Source organism: Neolamprologus multifasciatus, chromosome 3 (assembly GCF_963576455.1).
Source record: "Neolamprologus multifasciatus chromosome 3, fNeoMul1.2, whole genome shotgun sequence".
In the NCBI taxonomy this organism is placed as follows: Eukaryota; Metazoa; Chordata; class Actinopteri; order Cichliformes; family Cichlidae; genus Neolamprologus; species Neolamprologus multifasciatus.
Genome location: NC_140441.1, coordinates 10,642,124 through 10,664,166, shown reverse-complemented (window position 1 = coordinate 10,664,166; position 22,043 = coordinate 10,642,124). Strand labels below are relative to the sequence as shown.

Here is a 22,043-nt window from a genome sequence, read left to right as displayed (position 1 = left end):
ATGATGAGGATTTACACATGAAAGCTGGTTTGAGCAGAAAGTCATGGAGACCATTTATGTGAAAAGGGCCTAAGGGTACATCTGTCACCATCTTACAATGCTGTGATTGCAGCCATTCCCCAACTCTCTGTGAATGGCACTTATGGCCATTGATCAGTGTCCTTTGATCTGTCATGGTCTGGGTGTGTGGCTGTAAAATACCATACCTGGTATCCACCATGGGCAGGGCCTACAGCCCCCCTCACCTGAAGCTGATTGAGGCAATCAGGTTGGAGATTTAAGCTGCTTGCTGACACTGCTTCCTCGCCAGTTCGTCAACTACCCTATTTACTCCAGGAAAACTCCATCATACTGAACCACTCATCTCGGAAATCTGGTTAACCCGCCAGCTCTCGGAATCATCTCCTTGCCTCACCTGCCTGCCCTCCTGCCCTTACACCACCTCGGGACCTTCACCACTCAGGACAGCTGCCACACACCACCTAACCCACCTGGACCGCACCACCTCTCCGTCAATGCTTCCATCTCCCACCTGCACAGTAAGACGAAGATTTTCACAGCTTCCACTCTCTCCAGAACTCCTCATTGGCTACCGCTCTAACACTGCTCTCCTCTCTTCCAGTACTTACCTAATCACCAGCAGCTGCCGTTGCTTTCTTGGACCTGTCCCCTTGCTTGTCCCCCTCCCCTGGCCAAGACGCTCACGCCCCATATATCAAGCCTTAAATCAACTACTAACGTCAACGTCATTTTGGTGTTAGTTAATAAACCTTTGTTAAAGCCTTTACTCTGCCTCCGCCTTGGGTTTCCTGCACGTGGGTTTGATTTTTGGTGCTCGGCCTCCGGCCGTTTTGTGACAGGATCATTGTTTTTCATCCCGTGGTGCTAATTTTAGTCATTATGCAAATGTTTATAAGGTTGTGGAAACCTACAGTCAGTTGAGACTGAAGAAGTCACTTGGATGAGTGATGAAACATTTCACCCACTGAAAACACTACGTGCAGATATACAGAATCAACTTAATGGAAGGAACAATCAGAAGGTTGGTGGTTTAATCCTTAGCTGAAAATGAAACCAGTCCATTTACAGTAACAGTGTCCTCTTGATACAGACCAAAATATCAACGTGCTGGAATCTTGTTCTGATTCGGAACAATGACAGAGACAAAGGAGAGAAGCCGTACCTGTTGACTTTGATTTGTTTCTCTTGTCTTTCACGATTTGTGACTAAGTGGTGTTTTTTTTCCTCACTGATGAGTAGAGTACAAACCGATTTATCCCTGTGGAACAAAACACACAGAGGACATCAATGCAAGTTATACAGCCTGAAAGCTACCTCTGCGGCTGATTTGAATAAGATACAAAAGTCATTCATGTCCTTTATCTATATCTATGTGTTCTTTTTAGTATCAGTCAATTTACATCTGTATATAAAAAGCTGGGGAGGCTGAGGACGATGGACTAAATTCTGGAGGCTCATGTCTATTAATAAAACAGCACTGGAGTGTTTTCATCAGAAACTGGAATCCACAGAGCTGTTAGTTTCCTGTTAATCATAGGCTAAAAGCAATAGATGCTCCCTGTTATGGTTAATCAACAAACACACAACAACTACTTTCATCGACCTGTTTAAAAAAAAAATACTTAGTGCTTTATGCTCAAGTGGGGTCTGAAGACTATCCCAGGCTTAGTGTGAAAGATGTGATACAAAACAGACTGTAGCAAGACAAACTATCCACACTCAATCACAATCACTCGAGAATCACCAAATAACTTCACTCATATGTCTTAGGCAGTGGGACTAAGCTGGAGCGCCCAGAGAGAACCCCCACACACACACAAGGAGAATGATGTAAACAGAAAGGTCAAAGGTCAATTGGCGGTCAAAAGGTAGCTGAAGGATGAGCTATTTGTTTATTTGAGTGATTTATTTATTCAATTCAGTAAAAGGACTAGATGTTGTAGTCCCTGATAATGCATTGCTTTAAATGGCGAGAATCTTGAGGGACGGCTGTTATGAGGAAAGGCAGCCCAGAGACATCGTTGTGTGCCTCAACTTTCGGTCTTTAACCCAGGCTAATCTGCCATTTTTAGGGGGATTTAAGACCTACCATAGAACCAAGTCCGCCAGAGCTTATATTATATTTTTACATGCTGTGGAGCCATTTTTGGGAGCATTTCAAGTTGCTATACATCAATACAACCATTACAGCCTAAATTTTAATAATATGTATGCATTAAGTGCATAGCAATTACATAAATTGCAAAAATGTGCAATACACTACAAAAAATGTAAAATCGTTTTTTTTTTTTAACATATATTTCTAGTTAGAGAAATTGAAGAGGCTTATCCCTCAAAACTGTAAATACAAAAAAGTTGCACAAAATAGTTTCCCACCACAGGAAATTTATTTTGAGTGTCTTCATAGTTTTATAAACTATTTCCAGCAGTGCAATATGAGTCCTAAGCATCCCAGAAACGACTCAGAAAGTCATAAAGTCAAAGATAACTTTTAAAAACACCAGTATAGGCTCATGAGGCCTTGATGGTAAAAAAAAACAAAAACAACTACATTTCCGCAAAAATGACGTCACTTCCGGTTTCGGGCAGGTCATGGCGGACATACGATAGTTCGCGCTGAGTCTATTCCAATGTAGGAAGTGTTACAAACAGCTAATCGGATCGGCAAAGCGTGTTTCTGGAATATTATGTTTTTGTGACTGCAACTGCTTTTTATGCAGTTTTTGCAAAGCTATATGTGGAAGGAAACTGTGACCGAGGACAAGCTGATGGCATAAGATGTAAGTACAACTCCTCCAGTTTCATATGCAAAAAAAATTATTGCGCTAGCTTACGTGGTTGTAGTGCTACCGGGATTTAAAAGTAGTTGCGCAAAACAGAGCATGCCCGCTCCAACTGGTTTTAAAGGGTTAAAGGGGTAGAAAAGGTGATAGAGAGAAGTAAGACAAAAGGGACAAGATAGGAGAGAGCAGAGAGGAGAGCCGGAAGGGGGCGCCCGATCTGGCTTCCCACACCTCCCCACTGGATCGGGCTGTACGCTCTACCTCCCCACTGCCTCCCAGAAAAGGGAAGAAGAGCAGATAATCATTTTCAATCATTTATTTGTTCATTAGTAGAAACAAAGAAAATGAACACAACCTCTGCTCTGTCCGATGTCACACAAGTCGTCACTGATTGGATTGTCTTCTATAGCTTCCACTTGATTAGCTGAAGCAAACCAAAAGGAAAAGCAGTATGACGCTGTGCAAGTTTTGATGACACATTTAAAGTCATTGATATACTTGTACATAGTTCTGAAAAAACAAAACCTGAGTCAAATCCAGAGGTCCGAGTGTCACCTTCATGTTTTCTAACAACACAAAGTTTTATCAACAGAATTATTGAAATAAGTAGAGCTGCAACACAGACTGTTGAAAAGAATGACAACACAGAGACAACAGGCGGGGAGAGTGATGTATCACAAGAGGTGCAACCAGGTGGAGGTGTGGATGTAGGTGGAGGTGTGGTGGTGTTTCTCTCTAAAACAAAGCAAACACAGTCATTAAGTTGTCGTCACATTGTGAATGTTGAAACCTGCAGAAACACAGACAGGTGAGTGTGTCACCTGTGACAGTGATCCAGCTGGATGGAGACTCTCCATGACCGCTGATGTCACACTTGTAGAGGCCTTCATCAGACCTGGAAACATGCTGGATGGTCATGTGACCTGTAGGCTCTTTTCCGATGAAGACGCCATCTTTGAAGAAAGCAGCTGGGAGGTTGGAGGGAGTGGTCTTTGTTTTACAGAGCAGAGTGACGTCATCTCCCTCCATCACAGGGAGGACAGGACTCTGCAGGATCACTGATCCACCTCAACACAGAGACAAACTACAGCATTTCATCCATTTACACACAGCTTCATCAACACTAACTCCACACACTCAGCTTACCAGTGACTGTCAGGTTAACCATGTTACTGATGGTACTCTGATTGGACTCACACCAGTAAACTCCACTGTCCCATGTAAAGAGATCAGTGATTTTACAGGAAGAACTATTCTTTTTTCCCCAGTCGACCCCACACAGAGTCCCGTTTTCCATGTTTCTGTTTCTCCTCAGAGTCCATCCAGCAGAGCTGTCGTCCTCCTCACAGCTCAGAGACACAAAGTCTCCTTCAAAGAACTGAGAGCTGCTGGGACTCACAGTCAGACGAGCTGTGAGGGTTAAAATAAAAATTATGTTGATCTTTTTTTAAAAATAATGCCACAAAATTATTTCTAATTTCAGTAGTTTTGCATTAGTGACCCCCACTGAAAGAAGGAGTAACAGACTTGATCATTTAACATAATTGGAATAAATAAATGAAATAAGGTTACTGACCATGATTTGCTGCGCAGCTCAGCACCAAGATCAGAACTGAAGAGAAATAAAACAGTTCACTGAATCACCGAGAGGAAAACAATTTAGTTTTCTAAAGGTAACCAAAGAACATTAAACTCTGGTGTCTCCTTTTATTATGTGGCAAACACATATTAAAAGGAGACACTAGATGGAAGAAGGCAACAACATCACCAGAGAAGTGAGGAGAAACAGGACTACACAGTAAAGAGACCTCCAAAAGTACAGAGAGAAGTTTGGATAGGCCTGCAATGAGATCAAGCTGCAGAGATCCATGCCATTCATATATAGGTTGTTTTAATGTGCAGGGTAAAGAGGGCGTACCATAAACAAATACAGACAAGAGGGGTATTTTGCATCTGGATTATAAAGTATTGAACCTGGGATAGCATTTTATAGGGCAGACACCTCCAAGAACTACAAAGTAATGTCTCGATTTTCTTTTCTGCTACTGTGCAAGAAAACTCTGCAGTCTTAAAAATAAAACCTGACCAGTTAAAGTGTTTTCATCAGAAACAGGAAACTAGATCACCGCACAGCTGCTCGTTTCCTATTAATCACAGACTGAAAAAATAGATGCTCCACACAGATTAATGCATCATCTTCGTGTTAAACGCAAACGCAGAACAACTGCGTTTGCGTTTAACACTCATAGTGCTAACTGCTCTACTTCCTGAAATAAGGCTTTTAGTTTTATTCACTGAAGCTGAAAGTGACTTTTATGCTTTACTTGTATTGAGAATGAATTAGTAATCTTGAATTAGAATATTGATTGTTAATTTAAGCTGGCAGCTGTTTAACAGACAGTCTGAGCCACACCTTGCCTCATTGGTGAGACTGGTCTAACCCATTTACCGTAACATCAGAGGAAAGGACACCACACTGCTGCTGCATTACCAAACAAGTTGTCTGCAGGCACTGGGGACATCATACTGCTCAATTCACTCACTGAGACCACAGCCTCACTTCAGGTTTGACAGCATTTCTAGCAGGTAGCGGCAGACGAATTGAATGTGAATTGAGGCTGCAGTTTGGGGGGAGGTCTCAGAGGGGATGGGTATATCCACAAATACTCTCATATGTAGATAAAGAAACAGAAGGGATGAAACTGGTCTCCATAAATGATCTCCAATTCTAAATGGATACTTTATATAACATTTCTTGCTAGTACTGGTTTCAACCATCTTTTGCCTTCTTCATGGCATAAATTTATTCACCTCAGAGAATTTAGTCTATATTGACAAGATATCATCACACAGTTGCTGAAGATTTGTCAGCTACTTGTCCACAATTCAAAGCTCTCCTTTCACCAAATCCAAAAGGTTCTCTAATGCATGTGGTGCTGTGGCACATCAGCTTTAACTTTCCACATGTTGGGTTGTCAGAAATGTTCTTCTGCACAACTTGGATGCAATAGGTGGTCAATCATACTGAGTTAAGCAATATGATTGGCCATTTGTTGTCGATTCAGTTTTGTCTATATAGCACCAATTTACAATGACATTCACCTCAAGATTTTGCCTAATATGGTTGGGTAGCAAGTAATATACATCAACGCTGGCAACAACTCATTCTTCACTCATTTAGCCTACTTTTTATTTTATTGCTTATTTATTACTGTATATCTCAAAAATCTAAAAAAAAGTTGATTCTGTTCATCTGGACGAAGCGTTTTCAGTGCGAGAAACCTTTCGTCGCTCATCCAAGCGACTTCTTCAGTCTCAGTTTTCCCAATCTTATAAAGTATGACTGAAACTAGCACCACTGACGAACAATGGGCTGTGAAGTCAGTTCAGTGATCATTAATATGCAAATTGTCACGACCGTTGATCACTCACAATATCGATCAAGTTTGTTCTTAAGATGAATTCAGTCTGACGTAAATATTTCGTGCCTTCTCCATAACAACTCATCAACAGCAGATGGTTAAAGTACAGAAATGTAAACAGAGAGAATCTACTCACAGAGATAAAGTAGAAATGTTTCCTCCATTGTTGCTCTTAGTAATCTGCTGTTTCTCATCAGCAGTGACAACATATAGTGACCCAGTCCTTCCTCTTCATATATGTCTGTTTCCATATATAAAAGCATGTGTCATAGTCCCTGTTGGGTTATTTTAGGGCTCGCCGTTCTGGTCAGATTGTTGACACCTATGGTGGTAATCAGGATGTTAAATCAACTGTTTGCTCGCTCTTCACCATGCTTAGTTTTCTCTCTCTTTCTCCTTCCTTCTACCAAGCAAGAGCTCGAAATCACGTTCAGATTTCTCTGGCATTAAATTATTGTTTTTCAGAGAGAGAGAAAAAACTAAACTAACTTATGTTTGGGAGCTTGGCGGTCCCTGCTGCTATATCAATCAATAGATCCCCCAAATACACAGACAAGCCAGAAATTGGTTTGGTTCCACCCATAAAGAGCTCATTTCCTTCGAGATAGTACATGTTTATGCTAGTGCATGTCCTAATCCCACAACAAATGTACAAACCTTAGAAAATCACAGAAAAGTGTTTCTTGTAGTTGAAAAAGGCTGCAAATTGCCATATGTGCCACCAGCTACAGGTTGAGACATAAACCATCTTGTATTCTTCTAATACATAGTTATCCCCCCCCCCTTTTTTTTTTTTTACTCTCCCTGGGTTAAGTGTTTGGCAGAAACAGCAACAGGCAATCATCAGAGCCTGAAAACCATCACACACTTAGGGTAATGGGAACCAATACAAGCCCAGAAACCCCAAGTTGCTGCAGCCTAGAGTGAAGCCCAAGCCACAATGGAAACCAGTGTGTCAGACCAGAAACACTCGAGTCACTCTCACCGAGTGAGAGCCAGACAGCACAACACGATCCCGCCCATGTAGCAGGTGACCAGGAAGAGGAGTCCAAACTAATCTCCCTTTTTTAGTAAAGTAACTAGTGTATATGTAGTGATAAGCTGGGTTAGCTGCTGATGATTTTCAGAGGTGTTCCTGAGTTCCTGCAGTGACCTGTAAGTCTGTGTTTATTGCAGTGCTGCCTGAGGGCTTCAACACCTTCAGCATTCACAGCCTGCAGCCTGGTCCTTTGTGCACTGGGACGTCTCTGGATTCTCTGAAGATGAATGGGTTAACTTAAAACTTCCCTGAGGTACTTTTTACGTCCAGTAGAGGGAGATGTTGGTTCTGCATGAATGTGAGCAGAAGCTACTCTTCCAAAGTGTCCTGCAAACTCAAGTTTTTAAAGATTTGTTGATTTGTGTATTTATACATCTGCATTTACTTCATGTACTTTTGTTGCCGTCTCAGTCTATTGTTAGTACAGAATACATACATGTTATGTCCTGAGAACTGTCAACAGCAGGACTCAGTAAACTGTTGTCAGATAATGTTAGTGGTGGCAAATGTTAACTGGGTGTCAGGTTCATATTGTTGGATTGTCATTTATGCTTAGAAATATATATTTATATATATTTATAAATGTATAATCATTTAGAAGTATATAATCATTTGTAGATTGAAAGAATGTCTCATCCTAGGGGGTCTGTAACAAGTCTGTGTAGTGTGAAGAGGGGAGTGCGTTCACTCCTGGCATAGATCACCCACCTCCTAGGATCATGAGAGAGGTCGTAACGTCTCTTGCTGATATACGGTATATCAACCCACACACACACATACCTACACTATGCACAGACTGGTACTCTTTGTTTACATGTATATCTATGTAAGACATCATATGTTAATGAACTCATGCATATTCATGTAACCTCAATAAAGAGCAGTGTTACGAGGGAGTAGATGAGAGCAACTGGGGTCAAGCGAAGGATTGAATTAAATTCAATTCAATTTTATTTATATAGCGCCAAATCACAACAAAAGTTGCCTCAAGGCGCTTCATAGATACAGAGAAAAACCCAACAATCATATGACCCCCTATGAGCAAGCACTTTGGCGACAGTGGGAAGGAAAAACTCCCTTTTAACAGGAAGAAACCTCCGGCAGAACCAGGCTCAGGGAGGGGCGGCCATCTGCTGTGATTGGTTGGGGTGAGAGAAGGAAGACAGGATGAAGACATGCTGTGGAAGAGAGACAGATATGATTCAATGCAGAGAGGTGTATTAATACATAGTGAGTGAGAAAGGTGACTGGAAAGGAAAAACTCAATGCATCATGGGAATCCCCCGGCAGCCTACATCTATTGCAGCATAACTAAGGGAGGATTCAGGGTCACCTGGTCCAGCCCTAACTATATGCTTTAGCAAAAAGGAAAGTTTTAAGCCTAATCTTGAAAGTAGAGATAGTGTCTGTCTCCTGAATCCAAACTGGAAGCTGGTTCCACAGAAGAGGGGCCTGAAAACTGAAGGCTCTCCCTCCCATTCTACTTTTAAATACTCTAGGAACAACAAGTAGGCCTGCAGAGCGAGAGCGAAGTGCTCTAATAGGGTTGGCGCTCATCCAGTTCTCTCCCTCGTGCGCGAGAAACACAAGAACTTTGTCTACTTGTTTCTTGCTTTGCTGTGCAGTAGAATTATCTTGAACGTTCCAGCAAATAGGTTTATGCTAGACAAACCCATCACTGGGTATAAGGATAAGCTACAGTTGTGGCTGGGAATTCATACAACTACAGAGACACGTGTTGGGAATATGGAGTACTGACCTCTATAAAACTAAAAACTATAAATGTGCACAGGAGGTGAAATGCCATGAACCAGACACAACCTAAGAACTAATCTCTCACCAAGAATACCTGAAACATAGATTTATAATAATAATCAACAAAACACCAGAGAATCAGAAAATAATCCATAATGCGAAAACAAACCAAAACATAAGAAACTGAAAATGCTTGGTCAAAATCACCCAGAACCGTGACAACTGTAAAAGCACTTATGTGGATGGAGGTTCCCAGGCAATCTCTAGTGAATATGACCCTTTGGGGTGGTTCTGACTCACACTGACCTAACCTCTAATTATATGATTCATTAAGCGTGTTCTGTCTGCAGATTGGAATATTTTTGGTGCTTTTCTACAGAAGTGTAAAGGAAAACTTGTGTCCTGTTGATGGGATTAACCACCAGTAAAAAAAAGAAGAAGAAGAAAAAGAAAGAAACACAGAATACAAGAATAAAATAAAAAACAGTCGGTGATTTTAACTAACTGAACTTTAATAATGTAACAGCTTTGCTCAGTCTGTGGTTTAGGTTATCATTATTCTCATTGAAGTGTTTCTAAATTGCATGCAGGGAACAGGAAAAGGAAATGAGAAAGAGAGAGGGGAAGGAAGCCTACACTGAATGAATACACTCCTGCTGCAGAGCTGGCCCTCCCTAATAGTTCATTCTTGAATGGAAAAATAAATAAATAAAGGCTTCATTTTATTATCAGAAAAAAATGCTGTGTAACGGCTCTCAGAGGCCTGGAAGAGGGGGCGGTGTAGTTTTATTGCCATGATTTTCCTCACTGTAAGAAACACACAGGCGGAGCCGCCACACTGAGACCTGATGACCAACGGCATCAGCTTTCACACTGGCACAAGTCATTTCGCTCTCAGTGCCTGGATTTTTGTTTTCTTACATGGATTCAATAGAGCAGGATCAGGATTGTCTCCTAGCAACACATATACAGATATAACAAAATACTGTGAGTAGTGTAGTTCTGCCATCAGTGTTTTATTAGTCTGTTCATTTATTGACTCACCACAGCCTTTCACCCACGCCCACTGCATTGTTCCCACTTAACTCCTCCCACTCCTTCTCACAGTCAGAATTTTTAGCTTTCTCAGCACTTTAGTTTTCATACATCATTTCATTTATCGGAGGGTGAGAATGGTTGTGTTTCTTGGCTGGACTCTGCTCTCTGTGTGCCTGCTGGTTTGTGCCTCTCAAGGTGAGCTGTGGTCTCTACCAATTTTAAAACATCTGGGTTTAATAAGTAAGACAGGATTTACAACGTTTTTCATTTTTTTTTAAAGAAAAATTCTTTCTATTATCTAAGATGTAGAATTAGAATTAAATGCAACTTAAACCTGGAAGATAAAAGTTATGAAAATCAAGTTAAGAAAGTATCAAATATTGAGGGGGAATTTGGGATGTGGATTTTTAACCCTTAGTTGGTGTTCGTGTTTACTTCAAATGTGTTTAAAGATGTTTTCCATTAAGACTTTAGGAGTTACAGAGATTTCTATTCACAGTCCCTCGTTTTCAGATGGGGGACTGTCTGTACGTGTAGTTTTATGGGCAGGTGAGGTCTGGTTCCTGGTTATTTCATGACAAATGAAGCAGACATAATAGTTGATTCATAGTGTTGAGTATGGACCTTATAGGGAGCTCAGCAGAACTAAAAGGGAGAAGAGAGAGAAAGGAGGAGTATTATTCTCAAAGTCTAGAACAAAGATATGCCTTTAATTATGTTAGTGCAGTCTACGGGGCTATACTTGGCTGAGCTTTAGCCAAATGCTCTGAAACAAATGATTTTTTTTAAACTATTTTTAAACTATGCAACGTAAGAGTTTCTCACGGTGAAGAAGATGACAAAATGGGGCAGTCATCAGCAGCAAAATTAATCATCTAATTTCAGAAATTTCATTTCTGAATGTGGTCGTCATGATCTCCAGGTCTTGGAGGTTTGTCTGCGTTTATAGTTTTAAATTAAATTCAGTAAAGCTGTGTCTTGCTCTGATGGATTTATGACTGTACATGGTTAATATCTGATGTTTAGCTTTCAGTGTGGCGTGTAGTCCCATACACTCGAAATGTGAGGGCTAGGCTGCTGGGTCTTTTGGGTAAGCCATCATAGATAATTTAGCTCTCAGAAGATAAATTGTTGACTAATTTGTTAATTAATCTAACGTGTGGCAAATCACTGAAATAAAGTTCAGTGCATAGTTGATATAAATTGTCATGTTCATGTCAACGCCTTGATAAACAATGCTCAAAAAATATACATTTCTTGTGCCGTGATATTATGTCACAGGAGTGTAAATCTGTAAACCCTCAGAGTCACATGATCAGTAACACATGTGAATGGCAGCCGCACATGATTCCCACTTTTCTGTTTTAAATTCATGATGGTACATGTGCATTGTAGCCTCTGACAACGACACTTCACTTTACTTTACTTTATAATTACTTATTTTCAAAAGTAATTAGTTTCTTAGTTACTTTTTAAAAACATGATTTACAACCTGAATAGGTGATAAAGCGATAGATCTTCTACTCTTCTACTTTCTGCATTATCCATCATATAAAATGTAATCAAAAGGAAAAGTTTCTTTTTAACATTCATTTTATTAGTTTTACTCTTTTAACTTTATGCGTCAAGCAAAAATTTAATTATATGCACCATTCTCTGACTGGAAGAAATTAGTTTAACATTTAAACCTATTTTCTGCACATTCCAGCACATAAAATAAGATATTTTTACTAGCGGTCCTGTTGGGTTAGGGTTGCTCTATTTTCACCTGTAAAGCAGGAGTAGGGTAGGCGGAGGTTTACCCTGGTGCAGGTGTGCAGCGGTCAGTGGAAGAATCTGGGAGTTTCTTTGTGAGTTTCCCATTACGTCATAGCGCACTCAGTGCTTGCTCGGAAGTTTAGGGGTTTTTTCGCTGTCAAAAGAAGTTTTCTTCCCACGCACAATGGATGCTAATGTTTTTGTCACTTTTTATGGAATCAAACTCAAAGTAAGCGCTGCACGCTCATACTCTCTCCCGCACTCGATATATGATCCATTGTTGATCTGCACACAGCTGTTGTCACAAACGTTGCACTCGCTTACGTCATTGTCATGAGACCAGTGTTGCCAACTTAGCGACTTTGTCGCTATATTTAGCGGGTTTTCAGACCCCCTTAGCGACTTTTTTTTTCTAAAAAGCGACTAGCGACAAATCTGGCGACTTTTTCTGGTGTTATTGGAGACTTATTTATGACGACTTTTTGACGTGAAAGGGCGTGTTGCTCTTACTCTCAACAAGCAGCGGTGCTGCCGTGGGCACCTCACCCGTGCTAAAGCGCTCACGGGTGGAGGATAGTCCCCCCAGCTGCAGGAGATGTTCACACCTATGCGTCCAAACTGCAAATGAACCGTGCATGAGTGAAGCTGCTGCTCCCGCACTGACTGTAACACAGTCAGTTCTTCTTTTACTGTTATGCTGTTTTGTGGATCACAAGGTTTAAAACTACTTACACACACACACACACACACAAAGTAACTCCACCAGAGTGCCTATTTCGGGTCACTTTTGCCAGTCGAAGCCCGGATAAAGGAGCAGGGTTGGAATTGTGACATTAAAAAACAATAATTGCTAAAAGAAATTTAATTTGTAGTTCTAAATAAATTCTAAATGCATTTAGGACATTTTTTGCTCACTTTATGTCTCTTCCACGATGTTATTTCTCTTTCCAACAGCGTAGGTTACAATTACATAAACATGACCATGATGCAAATTAGGTGATGACGTCATTTAGCGACTTCTAGCGACTTTTAGGACAGCCAATAGCGATTTTCCTTACTGAGGATTTGGCAACACTGCATGAGACCCTCTCGCAAAAAAAAATCACGGTTTTAGTAAGGCAGTAACACAGCGTGCTTACTGGAAAGTAACGGTAATCGAATTACCTTTTTTGCAATAGTAATCCCTTACTTTACTCATTACTTGAAAAAAGTAATGAATAACTTTTGTGAGACTCTAAGATCTGAAATTTAAATGAGCTTCTCTGCCTTAAGAAACTTTTCACACTCTTCCTCAGCATAGAAGAAATTTTTAAGGGCTATGGAAAAGAAAATTCACCAGTTAAACTAGTAAACTTTTGCGGAATTCACCTTTGAAGTTAAAGGGAAATTCTCAGCAAAAGAGTTCTGGTGTCTGCTGTAGAAGTGAACATTTGTACTTTAACCTCTCTGCTCTGTTTTCTCTTTCAGGCCAGAAAAACGTCACAGCTGAGTCTGGAAGGAACGTCACTTTGACATGTCAAGCTCGAAAAAACATCCAGACTGTGGAGTGGAGCAGAGCTGACCTGGGAGACAGATATGTTTTTTTGTATCGGGATGGGAGGATAACTTTAGTGCACCAGCATCCATCTTTTAAGGACCGGGTGGATCTAAAGGACAAACAGATGAAGGATGGAGACGTGTCTTTGATTCTGAAGGATGTGACGATTAATGACACTGGAACATACGAGTGTCGTGTTGCCCAGAGAAAAGCAAACCGCAGGAAGAGAGCTAATCTGAAGACTCCTCCCATCAGCATCATCTACCTTCATGTTGTTCCTCCAGGTGAGTGAGTAGAGTTGAGTGTGTGTGTGATCAGAGGTGAAGCTGCTTCCTGGTTGTTGATGTTTGTTTCTAAAGATGTTGTTGATGAGACTTTGTAGAAAGCAGCTGGTCTGAGTGATGTGATCAGAGTGCAGTAGATAATGTCTGACCGCAGTTTGAAGAGGAAATGGATTCTGTTCTGTTCTTCACTCATCACCTACCTGACAGCTGACACCTCACACCTGTTTCTCACCTGCAGGTCGACCAAAGGATGGATCTGTTGGACTGATAGTTGGTCTGTTAGTTTCCGGTGTCCTCATTGTTGCTGCTGTTGTTGGCTTTGTGATCTACAGAAAGTATAAAGGATAAAAGAGTCAGGCTTCACACTAACCTACTGATGATCTGCAGCACATCCAAATATCTCAGACCTCTGAACAGCTGAACTTTGAGTCTCCTGCTGCTGTCTCGACTTCCAAGTGATGTCAGTGAACAGGGGGACAGACACCAGGGACCTCACGAAGAAATTAATTATGAAGTGTCACCATAAAATGTTATTCTGTCTTATCTCTGGGTATGGAGATGATGGAAAGTCTTTGTGAGGAACGCAGAGTCAAGAAAATCTAAAAGAAAACAGAGAATTCTGCTGATTCAACAGTTATTGTCTAATTTTGCTGCATCCAGCTTACACAGTAAAATTAGACTTGCCGTTGTTCACAAGTTCCAATTTTAACAAAAACATGGTGCTTCTGTTTATTACTAATGTTATGGCTGCAGATTAGTGTCTCACACTTTAACTCAGCACTTTATCAGGAAATTGCTTTAGTCTGTCAGTAGATCAAGTGTGAAGTGAAGTTAATTTGACTGATTCAACGGTCGTTCTTGGAGGTTGTTCAGCAGCTTAAATGTGACCCACATGAATCTGTGTTGGCCTTCAGCAAATGTTACCATGTTGAGTAAAATAAAATAAGAGCTGCTTTCCTGATACTTTAAACTGTGACTGTAAGCCTGACACAACTTGCTAAACCATTAATCCCACTTTTGAACTTCATAGCAAGACCACAATGGTGCAAAAAACCAACAAAACAATATCCAAACATAATATAATAAATAAGGGTGGAAGGGCTTTAGTCATTATCCTTATAATCCTTATTTATGGTGCACTACTTGAAACACAATCATGTTTAATTCCTGTGGAAATCAAAAGTACAATTTCAACAATAGTGATAATGGTAAAACAAGAGACTGAGGAAATGTCAGTGGAAACAAATCCAGGAAGTTTGAAACAGGTGTTGGGATGAAAATCATGTAATCACATATTTGCCGTGTGGTTTGGCAGTGCCAGGAGCTCTGTCATCTATAAGCACTGCATTTACTTTTACATGAGTATGAATAAACCCACGAGGAACAAAAGATTGTCACAAGTGCAACCTGATTAAGAACTGATGAACAACTGCTGCAGTGTAATCCTGTAACCTCTCTGTCATTGTTTCTTTGAACATGTGAGAATGATCAGTGAAAATCATCATCACAGCGTTTCTGGTTTTCATTGTGACATATCACATATGTCACAATGAAAACAATATCTCTGCTATAAAAATCAAGTATACAATCAGGCTTCATGTCCGTTTTCACACAGAATAAAGTCCTGAAGTATGTCCGTTGTTTGCCAGTCTTTTTCTTTCAGGCGGACTTTAACTCATCCCCCTGTGACTCATCCAGCATCTGTGTGGCAGGGTGACAAATCAGCTCTAGCACAGACTGGACTGCCGGCTCTGTCCGCAGTTAATGACTAAATCCCTGTCATAAACTGCACACAGTGCAAAAACATTTTTATTATAATTTGGCTCAGTGTAAAGAGGGGGAAGTACATCCCTTTTAAATTCAAAATAGCTTTTTCTTTACATTGGGAGGAAGAAACCTCTCCTGGGCCTTTCTGAATGGAGATTGCGTGTTCTTCCTGTCTAGGCTCTCAGTTGTCGTTAGTGTGGTTAGGTGAACTGGTGATCTAAATTGCCCACAGGTGTGAACATGAGTGTGTGGTTGTCTGTTTCTCTGCATCAGCCCTGTGTCAAGCTGGTGACCTGTCTAGACTGTATCCTGACTCTCACTCTGGGTTAAGGTATATCTGCTGTAATGGTTGCTTTGCTCACCACCGCAACCAGTCTGACAGTCGTTGGCTGTGTCCCAATTTAGGGTCTGCACGCTTGAAGTACGCGCACTACGCGTACTGCGTACGGTGCGTGCTATAAGTACGAGAAGTACGGAAGTGAGAGGCTTGTGAAATGGGACAGTCTAGCCTTCGTCGAGTTGTTCAGGTTGCCTAGCAACCATGATACTAACCGCGAGAAACGTTACATACAGCTTTGTGTGACAGAAATGAAGGAGAAAAATGTTTTGTTGGTCATTCATTTTTGTCATGACATCACTTTGATTAGTTGAGTATCTGAGGCTGAGACCACAGGACTGTAAAACATGATTCAAGGGCTTCATTTCTGTACTGAACAGTTATTTAAGATTAGCTAGTAAATAATAATTAGCTAATGTTGGTCATGAGACTAAAATCATCTCACTGTGGTAATGTAAATATAATATGGCCAATATTATAGTATTGTCAGATTATGATATATATATATGTGTGTATATATATATATATATATATATATATATATATATATATATACACACATATATATATGTATAAAGGCTTTACAACCAAGTTAACGCTAAAAGTACAAACATCACTAATGTCACATAACTTTGCCACATGTGGCCAACAGCAATGTTTTAATGTTCTTTGTTATTAAACATTCGCACATGAATAAGTGACGTCATGTTCAGTACTTACTTTTGACAGTTCACTTTTCGGCCGCTCCCTTCTGCCGTATTTTGCGGCAAAATTATCCACACCCACCGCCGCGCTATGAATTGTGGGATATATGGGACCACGAAGCGTGCACCGGACCACGCTTGATATTTGGGGAAATCGACGGCGCATTTGGAGTACGCATTTGAAGTACACTTCGAATTGGGACAGCTGTCGTCGCGTGGCGGTGACGTGATCGCACTTAAAATGCGTACTTCAAGCGTGCAGACCCTGAATTAGGACACAACCACTGATATTTATACCTGCAGGAGGCGGGTGTAAGGCGCAGGAAGGTGTCGCCACACAGACAACATCTCCCTCTGTGTGACTGTATGTGTCTGAGCTCCTGATCTAAAGTATCATTTAGCTGGAGGTCAAAACCGACACAATCATATATTTTATCTCCGATGCAATGCACCTTGGAGGTGCCACAAACATCGTTTTACATGATATGATATCAAAATTGGCGCGCAACACCCGTGACACAGGCAACGTAGCATAATGGGGTCTTAGGCTCCAGCCCTTTACCACGAAGGAAGGAAGATGGATGGATGTAAGATGACTCATCTGGGTCAGAGGACATCAGAGCTTACGTGACATTAAAACTGTAGCTGCCTTCCCCAGTGGGTCCCGAAAAGCGCTATATAAATGCAATCCATTATTATTATTATTATTATTATTATTATTATTATTATTATTATTATTATTATTATTATTATTATTATTAAAAGAATTAGAGGAAAGATCATAAAGTCATGGATGAACAGATTTCTGAGTGTGTTGCTTCCTTTGGAGGAGGAATGTATGTGAGAACCAAACAAATTAGTCTGGATATCAGGAGCAAGGAATTCATTAATTCCTGATGGTAATTAATATTTTGCCCAGATTTGGCCATAATCTCTGAAATCTTTGGACTTGACTGACCACATTAACTGAGGGCTGACATTAGGCTGACTGCCTTAACTCTGCCTCATATATTCCCAAGTGACATTTAAACAAAGTCAGTTTAGCTTAGTTAAATAGTGTCAAATGACAACAACAGTTACCTTAAGGTACTTTATATTTTAAAGTAGAGACTACTATAAAAGAAGGAAAATAAAAAAATAAAATAAAATAAAAAATAAATAAAATAAAAAATAAAAAATAAAAAATAAAAAATAAATAAAAAATAAAAAATAAAAATTAAAAATTAAAAAATATATATATATAAAAGAAAGAAAACTCAGCAATCAAACTTTCTGTATGAGCAGTCACTTTGATGACATTGGGAAAGAAAAAATCTCTTTTATGCAAAAACCTTACAAAACCACCAGGCTGAGGGAGGGGTGGCCATCAGCCAGTCAGAGATCTGCCTGGACACGTCTTGCTTAGCAGAGGAAGTGGTATAGATGAGATCCAGCTGTGTCTGTCCTTGGGATTTTACTCTAAAAAAAAGAAATCGCTGGAAATTTTTCCAAACTCCAAGAGAGCAAATTGGAATCAGGCTTCATAGCATGTATCTGTGAACAAGAGAGGGAGCTCTGCTTTAAGACCATGATGGATGGATGGACAAGCTTCATAGCAGTAAATCAGTGTTGACATATAAAATAGGAAATAAAATATTCTGTGTCTGTCTGCGTCGGCCAGAAGACAAAAGACAGAGTTTTAATGTGATCCCTTTAGAGCCTGACTGAGATAGTGTTCATTGAACCTTATAACAAGTTAAAAATAATAGTAATAAAATTTCCAGATATGAGTTTCAAATCATCATCTGCAATCTTTTGTGCGTGTTATTGCTCAGTTCATCTTAGACAAACAAAAACATAAACAGGCAGGGCCGGTGTTAATAAACAACACTGATGATGTACAAGTCTAAGAAATAACCTCGCCCATCAAATATTATGTATCTGGTGTCACATTTGGCATCCTTGAACAACTGAAACAGTTATTTTTAGGAATGTGTGGGTGTTATTTCTGCAGTCCTCCTCCCTGTGTGAGTCACACATTTCAGCTGTATTTCAGTCCTCTTTCCTGTGTCACAACCAAAAACATCATTTGTGGGAACACAAATGATGTTTGATGAGAAGGAGAAAGAATTATGATAATTTTGTCACGGTTCACCGTTTTATTACAGTTCCACCAGGTGTATATACAAGTTGTGCAGGGAAGCGTTATATACGGAGCGGTGATAGGGAAAAGGCTCTGGGGAATCCAGGGAGGGGGAAAAAAAACACTTGCTCTTCTTCAGGCACTCTCACGATCAGTGTCTCTCCAAACACTCTCAAAACAGGAATGCCCCTCGGGAAACACAAGGAGAAGGAATGCGCTGAGATGCCTGAGTAGACTTGCTCAGAAGTGGGCTGCAGCGATGCGAGTCGCACAAAACGATCCAGCGATGTATAGGCTGTATCCCAATTCAGGGTCTGCAGCCTTAACGGTCCACAAGGGCCGCGTACTTAAAGACCGCTAAGGCCGGAAGTGCGAGGCTTGTGAAATGGGACGGTCTAGCCTCCGTCGCGCTGCCCAGGTTGCCTAGCAACCATGATACTAACAGCTGGAAACATTTCATACAGCTTTGTTTGACAGACATGAAGGAGAAAATCTTTTGTTCATTTGTTTGTTTGTTTCTACATGAGCTTTGATCATTCTCTGTAATTAGCATAATGACCCTACTATCGCTGAAAAAAAGCAACGAGTTCAAGGAGTATAAGATTATTTTTATTAGGCCCACAGATGGATAAATGACTGGCAGTGACATTGATTTTCATGCATTTTTATGTTTTATACAATGTCAAAATTTATTTATTTATTTATTTATTTTTTTTACAAAATGCCATATTTGAGGTTCTTACATTTAAAAAAGAAATGCCACCTTCCGACGAACGGCAGTAAAATGATTACATAGTCGTTTTTTTTCCCTTTAAATTACTGTTTTTTAAAACTTTACTCCCTGCACTAATGAGGCCCTGGTGAACCCGCCGTGAGAGAGGGAAAGAAAACTACTGATCAGTGACCTGCTGATCCTCTGGACCGTGACATATTTATATGTTTGAAGCCTTAAAAATACACAGGAAGAATGAATACTGCACTGTCTTGGGAATTTCACCCAGCAAATATATCAAAAAGGTACTAATTACCAACAAGGTCCATTAAACTTCAGAGATGTTGTTCAGGTCATACAAATGGTTTCCTGACAATGATTGCAAACGTTAAATTGCATCGTGAGCCACACACAGCTTTAATGACTGCCAGACAAGTGAAGTTCCTTTTTTCTGTTACTGTACAGAAGTTTCACTGCACTTTTAAACCTAATATGAGAAGAAAAGAAGTTAAAACTTAAGTTTGACACCTCTGTCTTAGAGCTGTCGAGGTCCTGGGTCGCTGGAAAAGAGTTTTGAGTTTGTTGTTATTATTTTTTTCCATTTTGTATCAGTTCTTAGGGTTTAAGACTTGTGTTTAGTTTTTCTATTATCCCTGCCTGTGTCCTCTCCCGGTATTCTGTTTGTGTCCCCGCGTTTGTGTTTTCTGTTTGACTTTGAAGGTTTGTGTCTCGTCTTGTGACTGATGACACAAAGTTTAAAACTTTCTGGGTCAGTTATGTCTGTTTCATTTCTAAAACGGATATACTTTCTACTTAAGATGTGACTCAGCAAGTTACATTTTCAAGGTCAAAGTCAGCAACACCTTTGTAGTGTGACTCAGAGAAGCAGTAGTAGTGGTGCAGCAGAGCTATGAGCAACGCACCGAGACCGAAAAAATCATCAGCTGATTCAGAGAAGAGTCAGGAAACACAGGGCTGAGTCATAACAGTAAAGTTCAGACAGTATCTTCCAAGTATTTTTCCTGGAAACAAATGGGCATGTTCATCATTTTGGGGGGAAAGGGGGGAAAAAACTAACACAAACTTGCAGTGACACACATGTTACAGGTTGCTCCAGTGGTGTGATGTTGACCCTGGCTGAGCCATACTGAGCAAGTTCCAGGATGACTCTGTTGCTTCATTGACAACATGCAGCATTCAGCCACTTTTGGACGTTAAATATTCTTCTGGTGCCAAATGTATTGCGCCCAGTAGTAAAAGCAAGTTCCTCAGCAAATATAACTCGGCAGGAGCACTGAGATCATCGAGCCAGATGATCTTATTACAACTCAAGTCTGGTTTAAAGCACAGAGGAATTTGGGGCTTCGCAGGATCATTTATTTTGGCAGTCCCGGCGTTTCATATCGCAGCTGCAGTGCTTAGACTCTGGAATAACTTGATATTAGTAATTCAGAATCTATCCAGTCTTTCAAATTCTCACTTTTTTATGTCAGCTTTAATCTGAGTTCAGTCTGAGAACCATCGGGTTTGTTTTATGTTTGTTTTTATGTTAAATACATTGTATTTGCGTCATCTCACGTCTTGTTTTCTGTTGTTCATTAACTAACTAGTTTGGTCAACTTTGTTGCTTTTAAATGTGCTATAGAAATATAATTGACATTGACTGATACAATACTGGTCTGCCCAGCTATTGGTTGGTAAATTTATTTATGTAGTGTTCTCTTTGCCCGACTCTCCCCCAGTTTAGTCCATGGTAAATGTGAACTCACAGAATGCAGGCTGCATAAACCATATTTTACTCTCACCTAACACTCAAAGCACTTTGCACTCCAAGCTGTAACAGCAGACACATTTTAACATCTAGGTTATTAGATACACGCAGTGTTGGGAAGGTTACTTTTAAAATGTATTCCATTACAGATTACATGCCCCAAAATGTATTCTGTAACGTATTCTGTTACGTTACTCAATGAGAGTAACGTGTTCTGAATACTTTGGATTACTTAATATATTATCATGCTGTTTACAACTACATGAATGTACTATTGCTGTGATTTATTACTGTTACTGAAGGTCCGCGGCTCCGAACCGTAGTAAAGGGACCTCTGGCTAATACGGTGGGTTCTGTGTCGGGCTCGTAGCTGAAAACTAGCTTTAGTTTGTTGTCTGGGTCAACTTTGCTAGCGAGAGACAGAGAGAGGCGTTGAAAGGCTGCTCCAACGGAACTTATTGTTTTTGGAGGAAAACACGAACACGGTGTACAGTCGAGTCTTAATAGCTTACTTACAACTGGGCTCGTCAGGCTCTCTTCTTGGCTGCAGTGGTTATTATTATATTTACATGCTTCCAGCTCCCGTTTTTGCTCGATGACAGCTCTACTTTTCCTTTTTCTCCCTCCTCTTGCTCACAGACACATAACGTGTATGGCAGTCCATTCTCCCTGCAGCACGGACTACACTGCCCATGATGCTACATTCTTTAGAGCTATACCTGTAGCATTCTGCCTATTAGCTTAGCACAACAACAACAAAAAGGCCTCTCTCACCCAGGAAACACGCAGAGAGAGCGTCACCCTGTAACCATGGCAACCGTAACGCTGCCACCTGGAACAACAGAACGTAGCTGTCAAACAAAACCCAAACAGTCCTGACCCGCCACAATATGAAACAGGGAAGTACCGCCGTGTAATCCATTTATTTCAACAAAGTAACTGTATTCTAAATACCACCTTTTTAAACGGTAACTGTAACGGAATACAGTTACT

At 40.4% G+C, this 22,043-nt stretch overlaps 1 protein-coding gene and 1 long non-coding RNA gene across 2 annotated transcripts in view; one reads left to right on the top strand and one right to left on the bottom strand.

Moving 5' to 3' along the window:
• Positions 1-3,143: 3,143 nt before the first annotated feature.
• LOC146521550 (uncharacterized) lies at positions 3,144-4,255 on the bottom strand. Its single transcript, XR_014873389.1, has 3 exons — positions 3,951-4,255; positions 3,626-3,871; positions 3,144-3,539 (listed from the first exon to the last, which is right to left on the bottom strand). It is a non-coding gene; the product is annotated as an uncharacterized LOC146521550 (long non-coding RNA).
• Positions 4,256-9,942: 5,687 nt separating this feature from the next.
• Positions 9,943-22,043, top strand: part of LOC146521540 (T-cell surface glycoprotein CD4-like) — a 108,090-nt gene continuing 95,989 nt past the window's right edge. The window contains exons 1-2 of the mRNA XM_085155351.1: positions 9,943-10,253; positions 13,284-13,637. Coding sequence (XP_085011477.1) covers positions 10,193-10,253; positions 13,284-13,637 — 415 coding nt within the window. The 5' untranslated portion in view covers positions 9,943-10,192. The remainder of the gene's footprint in view (positions 10,254-13,283; positions 13,638-22,043) is intronic.